Here is an 18980-nt window from a genome sequence, read left to right as displayed (position 1 = left end):
TAGCATTTATGTTCATAACTCCACTTCCATATTTCCATCTATGATTGCTCTGAATAGATGGAAATATGGAGGCGGGAAATTTTTCATCTATGGCTTCAATATTTCAATCTATGACATGTTATTCTTATAGATTGAAATATGGAAGCTGTAGATGAGAATTGGGAATGTGGAGTCTTATCTATGGCTTCCAGATTTCCATCTATTATTAATCAGATGTAGATTAAAATTTGGAATTTGTGTCTCTTTTGTGCACTTCAAAGACTCAAGAACTGAAACATTGTGCATTTTGTCAATGAACATTTATACTCACAAATACCAGACATAATCCAAGTGAATTTTTTTGTCTTCCTAACAACAATTTGAAACAACATATCAAATCTTGCAAAAAAAAACCTCAACAGAATAGAGATGAGTGGAGTAGTAAAGAGTATGCATCCATTAAATGATCCTCATCATCAGGCAGAGTTAGGACTCGTCGTTTTTACATCAACCTTTTTTAGGTCGGCAGGCCGAACCATTCAAAATCAACACCATTAACCGTGTATAGATTACAAAAAAAGTTATGAACAGAACAGAAAAGACCAAAAGATGGGTTGTGCGCACCAAGAGGTATTCGGGCCATTCCCGCATCCACCTGAGGGTCGCATCAAACAGGGAAACCAGCATGCTCCTTCGGTTGTCCACGGACTCTGTTTCCGGCATGACCACGGGATTTTCCTCGGGCTGGAGTCCCGACGGGTACCCATGGTTCTCTTCGGACCGGAGTTCCAGCATGGGCATCGGGATCTCCTCAGTAACAGATTGGGGAGAGACCGGACTCCCTGGTGGAGACACAGAATCGGCCTCATCTGACTCAGCCACGGCAGACCTTTTGGCCGGTGGCGGCTTGAGTGAACTGTTGCCTTCCTCAAATTCAGGCAGCAGTGACATCTCTGGTTCTGGCTCCATATCGCTGGAAGTCTGATTCCCAGAAAGAAAATCATTGAAGACTGTTTAGTAGAGTGAATCTGCAGTTGTCAATTCCAATATCAAAAGTAATTTTAGATAGAAATATGGAAGGTAGCGTCACCTGACCCCAAATTTAAATTTAACACATTACAATTGCATCATCTAGCTAATGCTAAAACAGAAGACATGTTTGTAAGTGTTCATTTTTGATAACCCTTTTCAGCAACCTTGAAAACTTTTGCTGAAACTCCTTGTAAAACAGTACCAATAACCGAAAGCTTTCCAGTGATGCCAAAAACACTCCAAAAATAGAATTTTTTGAAGAGCAACTTACCATGCTGACACAGTTATCCCACATGTGAAAACAAGATGGCTGACAATGAACTTTGAACTGTGTAACGCAAAAAATTCAACATTTGTCAATCTTGCTGTACCTGACATATGTGGTAGGGCTTTTTTCAAGGTACTCTTAGTCCAATTTTCAAGGCTCTGACCCCACCTGACCCCACCTGACCCCACCTGACCCCACCCATCTAATAGATTGAAATATGGAAGCTCTAGATGAGAATTGGGAATGTGGATTCTCATAGGGTACAGCCACAATCCAGGCAGGGACGGAAAGGTCTCATCGACCTGATTGGCCCAGTGTTGGAATCATAGCTGTGGTTCCTTCCTGTGCAGAGCTAGGGGGCAGCAAAAGTTCTATTTTTCTGCTTGCTGAATGTGTTCTATCTCCTCAATGGAAGGAGGCAGGGGTGAGAAAAAGACATGTTTGGAAATCCATTAAAGTCCTCTATAACACATGTGAACGCCACATAGGTGGCGCTCTTACAGAACAAAGCCAAAACCAATGGAAAGAGATAGAAGAAGGAGGCCTCCACATTTTAATCTATGCATGGGGGCGACCTCCTGAAGTTCACCATCAATTTAGCAGCACTTCCTGTCGGTTTACATCCATCATATTTGACTCACTCCTTCATGGGGATGCTGGCTTTTAGGTAACAGTGGTTGCTAGTCTCTAAGTGGTCATATGGTCGAGTAGAGCCCCGAAATGTCACTCGACTAGGCCTCGTTTGTAGACGACCTCTTGACCTTGAAGCTAAATTGCCTTAACTCCTCAACCGAGAGGCTTTCGGACACAGGCCCAGTTGTTCCCGAAAGTTCTCGAAGAGCTCTATGACATATGTGAAAATCAGCCCTGTAAGTTATTGTTTTGGTCAAAAGTTCCAACAAGGCCCCAGACTCTCAGAGCCCATGAACACTCATACACCCTGACTCCCTCTTGCCAAACAAGGTGAATGGGGCAAACTCGGCCATACTTCATCTTAGAGCCTTGATCCAGGCAGGGACGGAAAGGTCTCATTGACCTGATTGGCCCAGTGTTGGAATCATAGCTGTGGTTCCTTCCTGTGCAGAGCTAGGGGGCAGCAAAAGTTCATTTTTTCTGTTTGCTAAAGTCCTATATCTTCTCAATGGAAACTGTCACGGGTGAGAAAGAGACATGTTTGGAAAGCCCTCAGAGTGCTCAATCACATATGTAAACGCCACATAGGTGGCACTGTTCTGGAGCAGAGTCTTTAATGGAAAGAGATATAAGAAGGGGACCTGGATATTCTGAAAGGCCTCGACAAGATGAATGCGACAATACCCCAAATGTCCTCCCTCATGTAGCATTTATGCTCATAACTCCACTTCCATATTTCCATCTATGATTGCTCTGAATAGATGGAAATATGGAGGCGGGAAATTTTTCATCTATGGCTTCAATATTTCAATCTATGACATGTTATTCTTATAGATTGAAATATGGAAGCTGTAGATGAGAATTGGGAATGTGGAGTCTTATCTATGGCTTCCAGATTTCCATCTATTATTAATCAGATGTAGATTAAAATTTGGAATTTGTGTCTCTTTTGTGCACTTCAAAGACTCAAGAACTGAAACATTGTGCATTTTGTCAATGAACATTTATTCTCACAAATACCAGACATAATCCAACTGAATTTTTTTTGTCTTCCTAACAACAATTTGAAACAACATATCAAATCTTGCAAAAAAAAAAAATTCAACAGAATAGAGATGAGTGGAGTAGTAAAGAGTATGCATCCATTAAATGATCCTCATCATCAGGCAGAGTTAGGACTCGTCGTTTTTACATCAACCTTTTTTAGGTTGGCAGGCCGAACCATTCAAAATCAACACCATTTACCATGTATAGATTACAAAAAAAGTTATGAACAGACCATAAAAGACCAAAAGATGGGTTGTGCGCACCAAGAGGTATTCGGGCCATTCCCGCATCCACCTGAGGGTCGCATCAAACAGGGAAACCAGCATGTTCCTTCAGTTGTCCACGGACTCTGTTTCCGGCATGACCACAGGATTTTTCTTGGGCTGGAGTCCCGGCGGGTACCCATGGTTCTCTTCGGACCGGAGTTCCAGCTTGGGCATCGGGATCTCCTCAGTAACAGATTGGGTAGAGACCGGACTCCCTGGTGGAGACACAGAATCGGCCTCATCTGACTCAGCCACGGCAGACCTTTTGGCTGGTGGCGGCTTGAGTGAACTGTTGCCTTCCTCAAATTCAGGCAGCAGTGACATCTTTGGTTCTGGCTCCATATCGCTGGAAGTCTGATTCCCAAAAAGAAAATCATTGAAGACTGTTTAGTAGAGTGAATCTGCAGTTGTCAATTCCAATATCAAAAGTAATTTTAGATAGAAATATGGAAGGTAGCGTCACCTGCACCCAAATTTAAATTTAACACATTACAATTGCATTATCTAGCTAATGCTAAAACAGAAGACACGTTTGTAAGTGTTCATTTTTTGATAACCCTTTTCAGCAACCTTGAAAACTTTTGCTGAAACTCCTTGTAAAACAGTACCAATAACCGAAAGCTTTCCAGTGACGCCAAAAACACTCCAAAAATAGAATTTTTTGAAGAGCAACTTACCATGCTGACACAGTTATCCCACATGTGAAAACAAGATGGCTGACAATGAACTTTGAACTGTGTAACGCAAAAAATTCAACATTTGTCAATCTTGCTGTACCTGACATATGTGGTAGGGCTTTTTTCAAGGTACTCTTAGTCCAATTTTCAAGGCTCTGATCCCACCTGACCCCACCTGACCCCACCCATCTAATAGATTGAAATATGGAAGCTCTAGATGAGAATTGGGAATGTGGATTCTCATAGGGTACAGCCACAATCCAGGCAGGGACGGAAAGGTCTCATCGACCTGATTGGCCCAGTGTTGGAATCATAGCTGTGGTTCCTTCCTGTGCAGAGCTAGGGGGCAGCAAAAGTTCTATTTTTCTGCTTGCTGAATGTGCTCTATCTCCTCAATGGAAGGAGGCAGGGGTGAGAAAAAGACATGTTTGGAAATCCATTAAAGTCCTCTATAACACATGTGAACGCCACATAGGTGGCGCTCTTACAGAACAAAGCCAAAACCAATGGAAAGAGATAGAAGAAGGAGACCTGGACATTCTGAAAGGCCTCGACGAGACGAACGCGACAGTACACCAATTGTCCTCCCTCATGTAGCATTTATGCTCATAACTCCACTTCCATATTTCCATCTATGATTGCTCTGAATAGATGGAAATATGGAGACGGGAAATTTTTCATCTATGGCTTCAATATTTCAATCTATGACATGTTATTCTTATAGATTGAAATATGGAAGCTGTAGATGAGAATTGGGAATGTGGAGTCTTATCTATGGCTTCCAGATTTCCATCTATTATTAATCAGATGTAGATTAAAATTTGGAATTTGTGTCTCTTTTGTGCACTTCAAAGACTCAAGAACTGAAACATTGTGCATTTTGTCAATGAACATTTATACTCACAAATACTAGACATAATCCAAGTGAATTTTTTTTGTCTTCCTAACAACAATTTGAAACAACATATCAAATCTTGCAAAAAAAAAAACCTCAACAGAATAGAGATGAGTGGAGTAGTAAAGAGTATGCATCCATTAAATGATCCTCATCATCAGGCAGAGTTAGGACTCGTCGTTTTTACATCAACCTTTTTTAGGTTGGCAGGCCGAACCATTCAAAATCAACACCATTAACCATGTATAGATTACAAAAAAAGTTATGAACAGACCATAAAAGACCAAAAGATGGGTTGTGCGCACCAAGAGGTATTCGGGCCATTCCCGCATCCACCTGAGGGTCGCATCAAACAGGGAAACCAGCATGTTCCTTCGGTTGTCCACGGACTCTGTTTCCGGCATGACCACGGGATTTTCCTCGGGCTGGAGTCCCGACGGGTACCCATGGTTCTCTTCGGACCGGAGTTCCAGCATGGGCATCGGGATCTCCTCAGTAACAGATTGGGGAGAGACCGGACTCCCTGGTGGAGACACAGAATCGGCCTCATCTGACTCAGCCACGGCAGACCTTTTGGCCGGTGGCGGCTTGAGTGAACTGTTGCCTTCCTCAAATTCAGGCAGCAGTGACATCTCTGGTTCTGGCTCCATATCGCTGGAAGTCTGATTCCCAGAAAGAAAATCATTGAAGACTGTTTAGTAGAGTGAATCTGCAGTTGTCAATTCCAATATCAAAAGTAATTTTAGATAGAAATATGGAAGGTAGCGTCACCTGCACCCAAATTTAAATTTAACACATTACAATTGCATTATCTAGCTAATGCTAAAACAGAAGACACGTTTGTAAGTGTTCATTTTTTGATAACCCTTTTCAGCAACCTTGAAAACTTCTGCTGAAACTCCTTGTAAAACAGTACCAATAACCGAAAGCTTTCCAGTGACGCCAAAAACACTCCAAAAATAGAATTTTTTGAAGGGCAACTTACCATGCTGACACAGTTATCCCACATGTGAAAACAAGATGGCTGACAATGAACTTTGAACTGTGTAACGCAAAAAATTCAACATTTGTCAATCTTGCTGTACCTGACATATGTGGTAGGGCTTTTTTCAAGGTACTCTTAGTCCAATTTTCAAGGCTCTGACCCCACCTGACCCCACCTGACCCCACCCATCTAATAGATTGAAATATGGAAGCTCTAGATGAGAATTGGGAATGTGGATTCTCATAGGGTACAGCCACAATCCAGGCAGGGATGGAAAGGTCTCATCGACCTGATTGGCCCAGTGTTGGAATCATAGCTGTGGTTCCTTCCTGTGCAGAGCTAGGGGGCAGCAAAAGTTCTATTTTTCTGCTTGCTGAATGTGCTCTATCTCCTCAATGGAAGGAGGCAGGGGTGAGAAAAAGACATGTTTGGAAATCCATTAAAGTCCTCTATAACACATGTGAACGCCACATAGGTGGCGCTCTTACAGAACAAAGCCAAAACCAATGGAAAGAGATAGAAGAAGGAGACCTGGACATTCTGAAAGGCCTCGACGAGACGAACGCGACAATACACCAATTGTCCTCCCTCATGTAGCATTTATGCTCATAACTCCACTTCCATATTTCCATCTATGATTGCTCTGAATAGATGGAAATATGGATGCGGGAAATTTTTACGCCTCCACATTTTAATCTATGCAAATGAGGCGACCTCCTGAAGTTCACCATCAATTTAGCAGCAATTCCTGTCGGTTTACATCCATCATATTTGACTCACTCCTTCGTGGGGATGCTGGCTTTTAGGTAACAGTGGTTGCTAGTCTCTAAGTGGTCATATGGTCGAGTAGAGCCCCGAAATGTCACTCGACTAGGCTCGTTTGTAGATGACCTCTTGACCTTGAAGCTAAATTGCCTTAACTCCTCAACCGAGAGGCTTTCGGACACAGGCCCAGTTGTTCCCGAAAGCTTTCGAAGAGCTCTATGACATATGTGAAAATCAGCCCTGTAAGTTATTGTTTTGGTCAAAAGTTCCAACAAGGCCCCAGACTCTCAGAGCCCATGAACACTCATACAACCTGACTCCCTCTTGCCAAACAAGGTGAATGGGGCAAACTCGGCCATACTTCATCTTAGAGCCTTGATCCAGGCAGGGACGGAAAGGTCTCATTGACCTGATTGGCCCAGTGTTGGAATCATAGCTGTGGTTCCTTCCTGTGCAGAGCTAGGGGGCAGCAAAAGTTCATTTTTTCTGTTTGCTAAAGTCCTATATCTTCTCAATGGAAACTGTCACGGGTGAGAAAGAGACATGTTTGGAAAGCCCTCAGAGTGCTCAATCACATATGTAAACGCCACATAGGTGGCACTGTTCTGGAGCAGAGTCTTTAATGGAAAGAGATATAAGAAGGGGACCTGGACATTCTGAAAGGCCTCGACGAGACGAACGCGACAATACCCCAATTGTCCTCCCTCATGTAGCATTTATGCTCATAACTCCACTTCCATATTTTCATCTATTAGATGGAAATATGGAAGCCATAGATGGAAATATGGAATGGAAGTTGGAATTGTCATTTGTGGGCGTTCCCACCGAGCTACATTCCCCAAATTTGATGTGTGGGTGCCTTGAGGGATGCTGATGAGTCTCGACGTCCTCCCAAATCTCTACAAAGAACCAATTTTTAAATAGCACATATGATATTCTTTTCAGTGGAGGTTGGCTCAGCTTGCCGCAGGCTTTCCAAATATGTCACTCTTGTAGCTGTAACTGCTTCCTGTGAGGAGATTCCAATTTTCAAACTTCCAAAAATCCATTTGTTACTCAACTGCACCCCCTGGTGGATTTACAAAAATTGCATGTCGTCCAATCGCGATGAAAGTAGTATTAAATCGATCGGCAAGAAAAGCACAGTCCAATGGCGGCCTTTCCAAAGCTGAACGTCCATCAGGGAATTTTTAAATGGCATAAATTAAAACTTCCAGAAAGCGAACGGAGGCCACCATGGCGATCAGCGGAGTGAGGTGAACGTTTTGGTATGTCTCCCGTGGCTGTATGACAAAAGAAAAAAATGCTCATGTGGTAAGGGTTACTCCTAATTAGGGTTAGGGAAGAATGCCCATTGGAGATCAAGATATTCTTCAATAACTTTCTTTCTGAAGGTCATAGAGACTTGGAAGTTGGTTCCATCTCCACTAATGTGGGTATGCCCGATCCATTGGTACCACCCCCGAGCTCCTACGACCTTTGGAAGGGTTAGGGTTAAGGTTGTGATCAGTGTTTGATTTTTGGGTTGTGATTAGGGTTAGGGTTAGGAATGAAAACCCATTGGAGATCAAGATATTCTTCAATAACTTTTTTTCTGAAGGTCATAGAGACTTGGAAGTTGGTTCCATCTCCACTAATGTGGCTATGCCCGATCCATTGGGACCATCCCCGAGCTTCTACGACCTTCGGAAATGGTGAAACCACCAAATCTCCCCAAAAAAGTACGAGATATTTTTGAATAACTTTTTTTCTGAAAGTCATAGAGACTTGGGCATTTCGGGATTAATGAAGGGTAGCCTGCCACGCGACCACACCGAATTTCAGCACGTTTCGAGCAAGCAGCGCAAAGTTATTCACCCTATGGTGAATAAGGGTTAGGCTTGCAATGAGGGTTAGGGTTAGGGTTAGGGTTGTGATTAGGGTTAGGGAAGAATGCCCATTGGAGATCAAGATATTCTTCAATAACTTTCTTTCTGAAGGTCATAGAGACTTGGAAGTTGGTTCCATCTCCACTAATGTGGGTATGCCCGATCCATTGGTACCACCCCCGAGCTCCTACGACCTTTGGAAGGGTTAGGGTTAAGGTTGTGATCAGTGTTTGATTTTTGGGTTGTGATTAGGGTTAGGGTTAGGAATGAAAACCCATTGGAGATCAAGATATTCTTCAATAACTTTTTTTCTGAAGGTCATAGAGACTTGGAAGTTGGTTCCATCTCCACTAATGTGGCTATGCCCGATCCATTGGGACCATCCCCGAGCTTCTACGACCTTCGGAAATGGTGAAACCACCAAATCTCCCCAAAAAAGTACGAGATATTTTTGAATAACTTTTTTTCTGAAAGTCATAGAGACTTGGGCATTTCGGGATTAATGAAGGGTAGCCTGCCACGCGACCACACCGAATTTCAGCACGTTTCGAGCAAGCAGCGCAAAGTTATTCACCCTATGGTGAATAAGGGTTAGGCTTGCAATGAGGGTTAGGGTTAGGGTTAGGGTTGTGGTTAGGGTTAGGGTTAGGGTTGTGATTAGGGTTAGGGAAGAATGCCCATTGGAGATCAAGATATTCTTCAATAACTTTCTTTCTGAAGGTCATAGAGACTTGGAAGTTGGTTCCATCTCCACTAATGTGGGTATGCCCGATCCATTGGTACCACCCCCGAGCTCCTACGACCTTTGGAAGGGTTAGGGTTAAGGTTGTGATCAGTGTTTGATTTTTGGGTTGTGATTAGGGTTAGGGTTAGGAATGAAAACCCATTGGAGATCAAGATATTCTTCAATAACTTTTTTTCTGAAGGTCATAGAGACTTGGAAGTTGGTTCCATCTCCACTAATGTGGCTATGCCCGATCCATTGGGACCATCCCCGAGCTTCTACGACCTTCGGAAATGGTGAAACCACCAAATCTCCCCAAAAAAGTACGAGATATTTTTGAATAACTTTTTTTCTGAAAGTCATAGAGACTTGGGCATTTCGGGATTAATGAAGGGTAGCCTGCCACGCGACCACACCGAATTTCAGCACGTTTCGAGCAAGCAGCGCAAAGTTATTCACCCTATGGTGAATAAGGGTTAGGCTTGCAATGAGGGTTAGGGTTAGGGTTAGGGTTGTGATTAGGGTTAGGGAAGAATGCCCATTGGAGATCAAGATATTCTTCAATAACTTTCTTTCTGAAGGTCATAGAGACTTGGAAGTTGGTTCCATCTCCACTAATGTGGGTATGCCCGATCCATTGGTACCACCCCCGAGCTCCTACGACCTTTGGAAGGGTTAGGGTTAAGGTTGTGATCAGTGTTTGATTTTTGGGTTGTGATTAGGGTTAGGGTTAGGAATGAAAACCCATTGGAGATCAAGATATTCTTCAATAACTTTTTTTCTGAAGGTCATAGAGACTTGGAAGTTGGTTCCATCTCCACTAATGTGGCTATGCCCGATCCATTGGGACCATCCCCGAGCTTCTACGACCTTCGGAAATGGTGAAACCACCAAATCTCCCCAAAAAAGTACGAGATATTTTTGAATAACTTTTTTTCTGAAAGTCATAGAGACTTGGGCATTTCGGGATTAATGAAGGGTAGCCTGCCACGCGACCACACCGAATTTCAGCACGTTTCGAGCAAGCAGCGCAAAGTTATTCACCCTATGGTGAATAAGGGTTAGGCTTGCAATGAGGGTTAGGGTTAGGGTTAGGGTTGTGATTAGGGTTAGGGAAGAATGCCCATTGGAGATCAAGATATTCTTCAATAACTTTCTTTCTGAAGGTCATAGAGACTTGGAAGTTGGTTCCATCTCCACTAATGTGGGTATGCCCGATCCATTGGTACCACCCCCGAGCTCCTACGACCTTTGGAAGGGTTAGGGTTAAGGTTGTGATCAGTGTTTGATTTTTGGGTTGTGATTAGGGTTAGGGTTAGGAATGAAAACCCATTGGAGATCAAGATATTCTTCAATAACTTTTTTTCTGAAGGTCATAGAGACTTGGAAGTTGGTTCCATCTCCACTAATGTGGCTATGCCCGATCCATTGGGACCATCCCCGAGCTTCTACGACCTTCGGAAATGGTGAAACCACCAAATCTCCCCAAAAAAGTACGAGATATTTTTGAATAACTTTTTTTCTGAAAGTCATAGAGACTTGGGCATTTCGGGATTAATGAAGGGTAGCCTGCCACGCGACCACACCGAATTTCAGCACGTTTCGAGCAAGCAGCGCAAAGTTATTCACCCTATGGTGAATAAGGGTTAGGCTTGCAATGAGGGTTAGGGTTAGGGTTAGGGTTGTGGTTAGGGTTAGGGTTAGGGTTGTGATTAGGGTTAGGGAAGAATGCCCATTGGAGATCAAGATATTCTTCAATAACTTTCTTTCTGAAGGTCATAGAGACTTGGAAGTTGGTTCCATCTCCACTAATGTGGGTATGCCCGATCCATTGGTACCACCCCCGAGCTCCTACGACCTTTGGAAGGGTTAGGGTTAAGGTTGTGATCAGTGTTTGATTTTTGGGTTGTGATTAGGGTTAGGGTTAGGAATGAAAACCCATTGGAGATCAAGATATTCTTCAATAACTTTTTTTCTGAAGGTCATAGAGACTTGGAAGTTGGTTCCATCTCCACTAATGTGGCTATGCCCGATCCATTGGGACCATCCCCGAGCTTCTACGACCTTCGGAAATGGTGAAACCACCAAATCTCCCCAAAAAAGTACGAGATATTTTTGAATAACTTTTTTTCTGAAAGTCATAGAGACTTGGGCATTTCGGGATTAATGAAGGGTAGCCTGCCACGCGACCACACCGAATTTCAGCACGTTTCGAGCAAGCAGCGCAAAGTTATTCACCCTATGGTGAATAAGGGTTAGGCTTGCAATGAGGGTTAGGGTTAGGGTTAGGGTTGTGGTTAGGGTTAGGGTTAGGGTTGTGATTAGGGTTAGGGAAGAATGCCCATTGGAGATCAAGATATTCTTCAATAACTTTCTTTCTGAAGGTCATAGAGACTTGGAAGTTGGTTCCATCTCCACTAATGTGGGTATGCCCGATCCATTGGTACCACCCCCGAGCTCCTACGACCTTTGGAAGGGTTAGGGTTAAGGTTGTGATCAGTGTTTGATTTTTGGGTTGTGATTAGGGTTAGGGTTAGGAATGAAAACCCATTGGAGATCAAGATATTCTTCAATAACTTTTTTTCTGAAGGTCATAGAGACTTGGAAGTTGGTTCCATCTCCACTAATGTGGCTATGCCCGATCCATTGGGACCATCCCCGAGCTTCTACGACCTTCGGAAATGGTGAAACCACCAAATCTCCCCAAAAAAGTACGAGATATTTTTGAATAACTTTTTTTCTGAAAGTCATAGAGACTTGGGCATTTCGGGATTAATGAAGGGTAGCCTGCCACGCGACCACACCGAATTTCAGCACGTTTCGAGCAAGCAGCGCAAAGTTATTCACCCTATGGTGAATAAGGGTTAGGCTTGCAATGAGGGTTAGGGTTAGGGTTAGGGTTGTGATTAGGGTTAGGGAAGAATGCCCATTGGAGATCAAGATATTCTTCAATAACTTTCTTTCTGAAGGTCATAGAGACTTGGAAGTTGGTTCCATCTCCACTAATGTGGGTATGCCCGATCCATTGGTACCACCCCCGAGCTCCTACGACCTTTGGAAGGGTTAGGGTTAAGGTTGTGATCAGTGTTTGATTTTTGGGTTGTGATTAGGGTTAGGGTTAGGAATGAAAACCCATTGGAGATCAAGATATTCTTCAATAACTTTTTTTCTGAAGGTCATAGAGACTTGGAAGTTGGTTCCATCTCCACTAATGTGGCTATGCCCGATCCATTGGGACCATCCCCGAGCTTCTACGACCTTCGGAAATGGTGAAACCACCAAATCTCCCCAAAAAAGTACGAGATATTTTTGAATAACTTTTTTTCTGAAAGTCATAGAGACTTGGGCATTTCGGGATTAATGAAGGGTAGCCTGCCACGCGACCACACCGAATTTCAGCACGTTTCGAGCAAGCAGCGCAAAGTTATTCACCCTATGGTGAATAAGGGTTAGGCTTGCAATGAGGGTTAGGGTTAGGGTTAGGGTTGTGGTTAGGGTTAGGGTTAGGGTTGTGATTAGGGTTAGGGAAGAATGCCCATTGGAGATCAAGATATTCTTCAATAACTTTCTTTCTGAAGGTCATAGAGACTTGGAAGTTGGTTCCATCTCCACTAATGTGGGTATGCCCGATCCATTGGTACCACCCCCGAGCTCCTACGACCTTTGGAAGGGTTAGGGTTAAGGTTGTGATCAGTGTTTGATTTTTGGGTTGTGATTAGGGTTAGGGTTAGGAATGAAAACCCATTGGAGATCAAGATATTCTTCAATAACTTTTTTTCTGAAGGTCATAGAGACTTGGAAGTTGGTTCCATCTCCACTAATGTGGCTATGCCCGATCCATTGGGACCATCCCCGAGCTTCTACGACCTTCGGAAATGGTGAAACCACCAAATCTCCCCAAAAAAGTACGAGATATTTTTGAATAACTTTTTTTCTGAAAGTCATAGAGACTTGGGCATTTCGGAATTAATGAAGGGTAGCCTGCCACGCGACCACACCGGATTTCAGCACGTTTCGAGCAAGCAGCGCAAAGTTATTCACCCTATGGTGAATAAGGGTTAGGCTTGCAATGAGGGTTAGGGTTAGGGTTAGGGTTGTGGTTAGGGTTAGGGTTAGGGTTGTGATTAGGGTTAGGGAAGAATGCCCATTGGAGATCAAGATATTCTTCAATAACTTTCTTTCTGAAGGTCATAGAGACTTGGAAGTTGGTTCCATCTCCACTAATGTGGGTATGCCCGATCCATTGGTACCACCCCCGAGCTCCTACGACCTTTGGAAGGGTTAGGGTTAGGGTTGTGATCAGTGTTTGATTTTTGGGTTGTGATTAGGGTTAGGGTTAGGAATGAAAACCCATTGGAGATCAAGATATTCTTCAATAACTTTTTTTCTGAAGGTCATAGAGACTTGGAAGTTGGTTCCATCTCCACTAATGTGGCTATGCCCGATCCATTGGGACCATCCCCGAGCTTCTACGACCTTCGGAAATGGTGAAACCACCAAATCTCCCCAAAAAAGTACGAGATATTTTTGAATAACTTTTTTTCTGAAAGTCATAGAGACTTGGGCATTTCGGGATTAATGAAGGGTAGCCTGCCACGCGACCACACCGAATTTCAGCACGTTTCGAGCAAGCAGCGCAAAGTTATTCACCCTATGGTGAATAAGGGTTAGGCTTGCAATGAGGGTTAGGGTTAGGGTTAGGGTTGTGGTTAGGGTTAGGGTTAGGGTTGTGATTAGGGTTAGGGAAGAATGCCCATTGGAGATCAAGATATTCTTCAATAACTTTCTTTCTGAAGGTCATAGAGACTTGGAAGTTGGTTCCATCTCCACTAATGTGGGTATGCCCGATCCATTGGTACCACCCCCGAGCTCCTACGACCTTTGGAAGGGTTAGGGTTAAGGTTGTGATCAGTGTTTGATTTTTGGGTTGTGATTAGGGTTAGGGTTAGGAATGAAAACCCATTGGAGATCAAGATATTCTTCAATAACTTTTTTTCTGAAGGTCATAGAGACTTGGAAGTTGGTTCCATCTCCACTAATGTGGCTATGCCCGATCCATTGGGACCATCCCCGAGCTTCTACGACCTTCGGAAATGGTGAAACCACCAAATCTCCCCAAAAAAGTACGAGATATTTTTGAATAACTTTTTTTCTGAAAGTCATAGAGACTTGGGCATTTCGGGATTAATGAAGGGTAGCCTGCCACGCGACCACACCGAATTTCAGCACGTTTCGAGCAAGCAGCGCAAAGTTATTCACCCTATGGTGAATAAGGGTTAGGCTTGCAATGAGGGTTAGGGTTAGGGTTAGGGTTGTGATTAGGGTTAGGGAAGAATGCCCATTGGAGATCAAGATATTCTTCAATAACTTTCTTTCTGAAGGTCATAGAGACTTGGAAGTTGGTTCCATCTCCACTAATGTGGGTATGCCCGATCCATTGGTACCACCCCCGAGCTCCTACGACCTTTGGAAGGGTTAGGGTTAAGGTTGTGATCAGTGTTTGATTTTTGGGTTGTGATTAGGGTTAGGGTTAGGAATGAAAACCCATTGGAGATCAAGATATTCTTCAATAACTTTTTTTCTGAAGGTCATAGAGACTTGGAAGTTGGTTCCAACTCCACTAATGTGGCTATGCCCGATCCATTGGGACCATCCCCGAGCTTCTACGACCTTCGGAAATGGTGAAACCACCAAATCTCCCCAAAAAAGTACGAGATATTTTTGAATAACTTTTTTTCTGAAAGTCATAGAGACTTGGGCATTTCGGGATTAATGAAGGGTAGCCTGCCACGCGACCACACCGAATTTCAGCACGTTTCGAGCAAGCAGCGCAAAGTTATTCACCCTATGGTGAATAAGGGTTAGGCTTGCAATGAGGGTTAGGGTTAGGGTTAGGGTTGTGGTTAGGGTTAGGGTTAGGGTTGTGATTAGGGTTAGGGAAGAATGCCCATTGGAGATCAAGATATTCTTCAATAACTTTCTTTCTGAAGGTCATAGAGACTTGGAAGTTGGTTCCATCTCCACTAATGTGGGTATGCCCGATCCATTGGTACCACCCCCGAGCTCCTACGACCTTTGGAAGGGTTAGGGTTAAGGTTGTGATCAGTGTTTGATTTTTGGGTTGTGATTAGGGTTAGGGTTAGGAATGAAAACCCATTGGAGATCAAGATATTCTTCAATAACTTTTTTTCTGAAGGTCATAGAGACTTGGAAGTTGGTTCCATCTCCACTAATGTGGCTATGCCCGATCCATTGGGACCATCCCCGAGCTTCTACGACCTTCGGAAATGGTGAAACCACCAAATCTCCCCAAAAAAGTACGAGATATTTTTGAATAACTTTTTTTCTGAAAGTCATAGAGACTTGGGCATTTCGGGATTAATGAAGGGTAGCCTGCCACGCGACCACACCGAATTTCAGCACGTTTCGAGCAAGCAGCGCAAAGTTATTCACCCTATGGTGAATAAGGGTTAGGCTTGCAATGAGGGTTAGGGTTAGGGTTAGGGTTGTGATTAGGGTTAGGGAAGAATGCCCATTGGAGATCAAGATATTCTTCAATAACTTTCTTTCTGAAGGTCATAGAGACTTGGAAGTTGGTTCCATCTCCACTAATGTGGGTATGCCCGATCCATTGGTACCACCCCCGAGCTCCTACGACCTTTGGAAGGGTTAGGGTTAAGGTTGTGATCAGTGTTTGATTTTTGGGTTGTGATTAGGGTTAGGGTTAGGAATGAAAACCCATTGGAGATCAAGATATTCTTCAATAACTTTTTTTCTGAAGGTCATAGAGACTTGGAAGTTGGTTCCATATCCACTAATGTGGCTATGCCCGATCCATTGGGACCATCCCCGAGCTTCTACGACCTTCGGAAATGGTGAAACCACCAAATCTCCCCAAAAAAGTACGAGATATTTTTGAATAACTTTTTTTCTGAAAGTCATAGAGACTTGGGCATTTCGGGATTAATGAAGGGTAGCCTGCCACGCGACCACACCGAATTTCAGCACGTTTCGAGCAAGCAGCGCAAAGTTATTCACCCTATGGTGAATAAGGGTTAGGCTTGCAATGAGGGTTAGGGTTAGGGTTAGGGTTGTGATTAGGGTTAGGGAAGAATGCCCATTGGAGATCAAGATATTCTTCAATAACTTTCTTTCTGAAGGTCATAGAGACTTGGAAGTTGGTTCCATCTCCACTAATGTGGGTATGCCCGATCCATTGGTACCACCCCCGAGCTCCTACGACCTTTGGAAGGGTTAGGGTTAAGGTTGTGATCAGTGTTTGATTTTTGGGTTGTGATTAGGGTTAGGGTTAGGAATGAAAACCCATTGGAGATCAAGATATTCTTCAATAACTTTTTTTCTGAAGGTCATAGAGACTTGGAAGTTGGTTCCATCTCCACTAATGTGGCTATGCCCGATCCATTGGGACCATCCCCGAGCTTCTACGACCTTCGGAAATGGTGAAACCACCAAATCTCCCCAAAAAAGTACGAGATATTTTTGAATAACTTTTTTTCTGAAAGTCATAGAGACTTGGGCATTTCGGGATTAATGAAGGGTAGCCTGCCACGCGACCACACCGAATTTCAGCACGTTTCGAGCAAGCAGCGCAAAGTTATTCACCCTATGGTGAATAAGGGTTAGGCTTGCAATGAGGGTTAGGGTTAGGGTTAGGGTTGTGGTTAGGGTTAGGGTTAGGGTTGTGATTAGGGTTAGGGAAGAATGCCCATTGGAGATCAAGATATTCTTCAATAACTTTCTTTCTGAAGGTCATAGAGACTTGGAAGTTGGTTCCATCTCCACTAATGTGGGTATGCCCGATCCATTGGTACCACCCCCGAGCTCCTACGACCTTTGGAAGGGTTAGGGTTAAGGTTGTGATCAGTGTTTGATTTTTGGGTTGTGATTAGGGTTAGGGTTAGGAATGAAAACCCATTGGAGATCAAGATATTCTTCAATAACTTTCTTTCTGAAGGTCATAGAGACTTGGAAGTTGGTTCCATCTCCACTAATGTGGGTATGCCCGATCCATTGGTACCACCCCCAAGCTCCTACGACCTTTGGAAGGGTTAGGGTTAAGGTTGTGATCAGTGTTTGATTTTTGGGTTGTGATTAGGGTTAGGGTTAGGAATGAAAACCCATTGGAGATCAAGATATTCTTCAATAACTTTTTTTCTGAAGGTCATAGAGACTTGGAAGTTGGTTCCATCTCCACTAATGTGGCTATGCCCGATCCATTGGGACCATCCCCGAGCTTCTACGACCTTCGGAAATGGTGAAACCACCAAATCTCCCCAAAAAAGTACGAGATATTTTTGAATAACTTTTTTTCTGAAAGTCATAGAGACTTGGGCATTTCGGGATTAATGAAGGGTAGCCTGCCACGCGACCACACCGAATTTCAGCACGTTTCGAGCAAGCAGCGCAAAGTTATTCACCCTATGGTGAATAAGGGTTAGGCTTGCAATGAGGGTTAGGGTTAGGGTTAGGGTTGTGATTAGGGTTAGGGAAGAATGCCCATTGGAGATCAAGATATTCTTCAATAACTTTCTTTCTGAAGGTCATAGAGACTTGGAAGTTGGTTCCATCTCCACTAATGTGGGTATGCCCGATCCATTGGTACCACCCCCGAGCTCCTACGACCTTTGGAAGGGTTAGGGTTAAGGTTGTGATCAGTGTTTGATTTTTGGGTTGTGATTAGGGTTAGGGTTAGGAATGAAAACCCATTGGAGATCAAGATATTCTTCAATAACTTTTTTTCTGAAGGTCATAGAGACTTGGAAGTTGGTTCCATCTCCACTAATGTGGCTATGCCCGATCCATTGGGACCATCCCCGAGCTTCTACGACCTTCGGAAATGGTGAAACCACCAAATCTCCCCAAAAAAGTACGAGATATTTTTGAATAACTTTTTTTCTGAAAGTCATAGAGACTTGGGCATTTCGGGATTAATGAAGGGTAGCCTGCCACGCGACCACACCAAATTTCAGCACGTTTCGAGCAAGCAGCGCAAAGTTATTCACCCTATGGTGAATAAGGGTTAGGCTTGCAATGAGGGTTAGGGTTAGGGTTAGGGTTGTGGTTAGGGTTAGGGTTAGGGTTGTGATTAGGGTTAGGGAAGAATGCCCATTGGAGATCAAGATATTCTTCAATAACTTTCTTTCTGAAGGTCATAGAGACTTGGAAGTTGGTTCCATCTCCACTAATGTGGGTATGCCCGATCCATTGGTACCACCCCCGAGCTCCTACGACCTTTGGAAGGGTTAGGGTTAAGGTTGTGATCAGTGTTTGATTTTTGGGTTGTGATTAGGGTTAGGGTTAGAAATGAAAACCCATTGGAGATCAAGATATTCTTCAATAACTTTTTTTCTGAAGGTCATAGAGACTTGGAAGTTGGTTCCATCTCCACTAATGTGGCTATGCCCGATCCATTGGGACCATCCCCGAGCTTCTACGACCTTCGGAAATGGTGAAACCACCAAATCTCCCCAAAAAAGTACGAGATATTTTTGAATAACTTTTTTTCTGAAAGTCATAGAGACTTGGGCATTTCGGGATTAATGAAGGGTAGCCTGCCACGCGACCACACCGAATTTCAGCACGTTTCGAGCAAGCAGCGCAAAGTTATTCACCCTATGGTGAATAAGGGTTAGGCTTGCAATGAGGGTTAGGGTTGTGGTTAGGGTTAGGGTTAGGGTTGTGATTAGGGTTAGGGAAGAATGCCCATTGGAGATCAAGATATTCTTCAATAACTTTCTTTCTGAAGGTCATAGAGACTTGGAAGTTGGTTCCATCTCCACTAATGTGGGTATGCCCGATCCATTGGTACCACCCCCGAGCT

The 18980-nt window shown here is 43.6% G+C and overlaps 1 protein-coding gene across 2 annotated transcripts; it reads right to left on the bottom strand.

The window, feature by feature from the left end:
* Window positions 1–2900: 2900 nt before the first annotated feature.
* LOC138410524 (uncharacterized) lies at window positions 2901–6476 on the bottom strand. 2 transcript variants are annotated; one of them, XR_011243235.1, is made up of 3 exons: window positions 5783–6476; window positions 3903–5459; window positions 2901–3579 (listed from the first exon to the last, which is right to left on the bottom strand). XR_011243235.1 is itself a non-coding variant. In XM_069526951.1 (3 exons), the coding sequence occupies exons 1-3, from the start codon at window positions 5804–5806 to the stop codon at window positions 3292–3294; spliced, it is 669 nt and encodes a 222-aa protein (XP_069383052.1). In that variant the 5' UTR covers window positions 5807–5920; the 3' UTR covers window positions 2901–3291. The 2 variants fall into 2 exon arrangements, 1 of the variants encoding a protein (XP_069383052.1); XM_069526951.1 differs by having other exon boundaries at window positions 5103–5459; window positions 5783–5920.
* Between the last annotated feature and the right edge of the window lie 12504 nt (window positions 6477–18980).

The sequence above is a fragment of the Paralichthys olivaceus genome, chromosome 6 (genome assembly GCF_024713975.1).
Source record: "Paralichthys olivaceus isolate ysfri-2021 chromosome 6, ASM2471397v2, whole genome shotgun sequence".
NCBI lineage: Eukaryota > Metazoa > Chordata > Actinopteri > Pleuronectiformes > Paralichthyidae > Paralichthys > Paralichthys olivaceus.
This window is presented reverse-complemented; position numbering and strand designations above follow the sequence as displayed.

Bases quoted from the DNA above. Each gene is read 5' to 3' on its own strand.
- LOC138410524 (XM_069526951.1), bottom strand. From the start codon at position 5,806: ATGTGGGATAACTGTGTCAGCATG. The intron at 5,460-5,782 runs GTAAGTTGCCCT...TCTGGGAATCAG, and splicing joins GGGATAACTGTGTCAGCATG to ACTTCCAGCGATATGGAGCC. The intron at 3,580-5,102 runs GTGCGCACAACC...TTTGGGAATCAG, and splicing joins AATGGCCCGAATACCTCTTG to ACTTCCAGCGATATGGAGCC.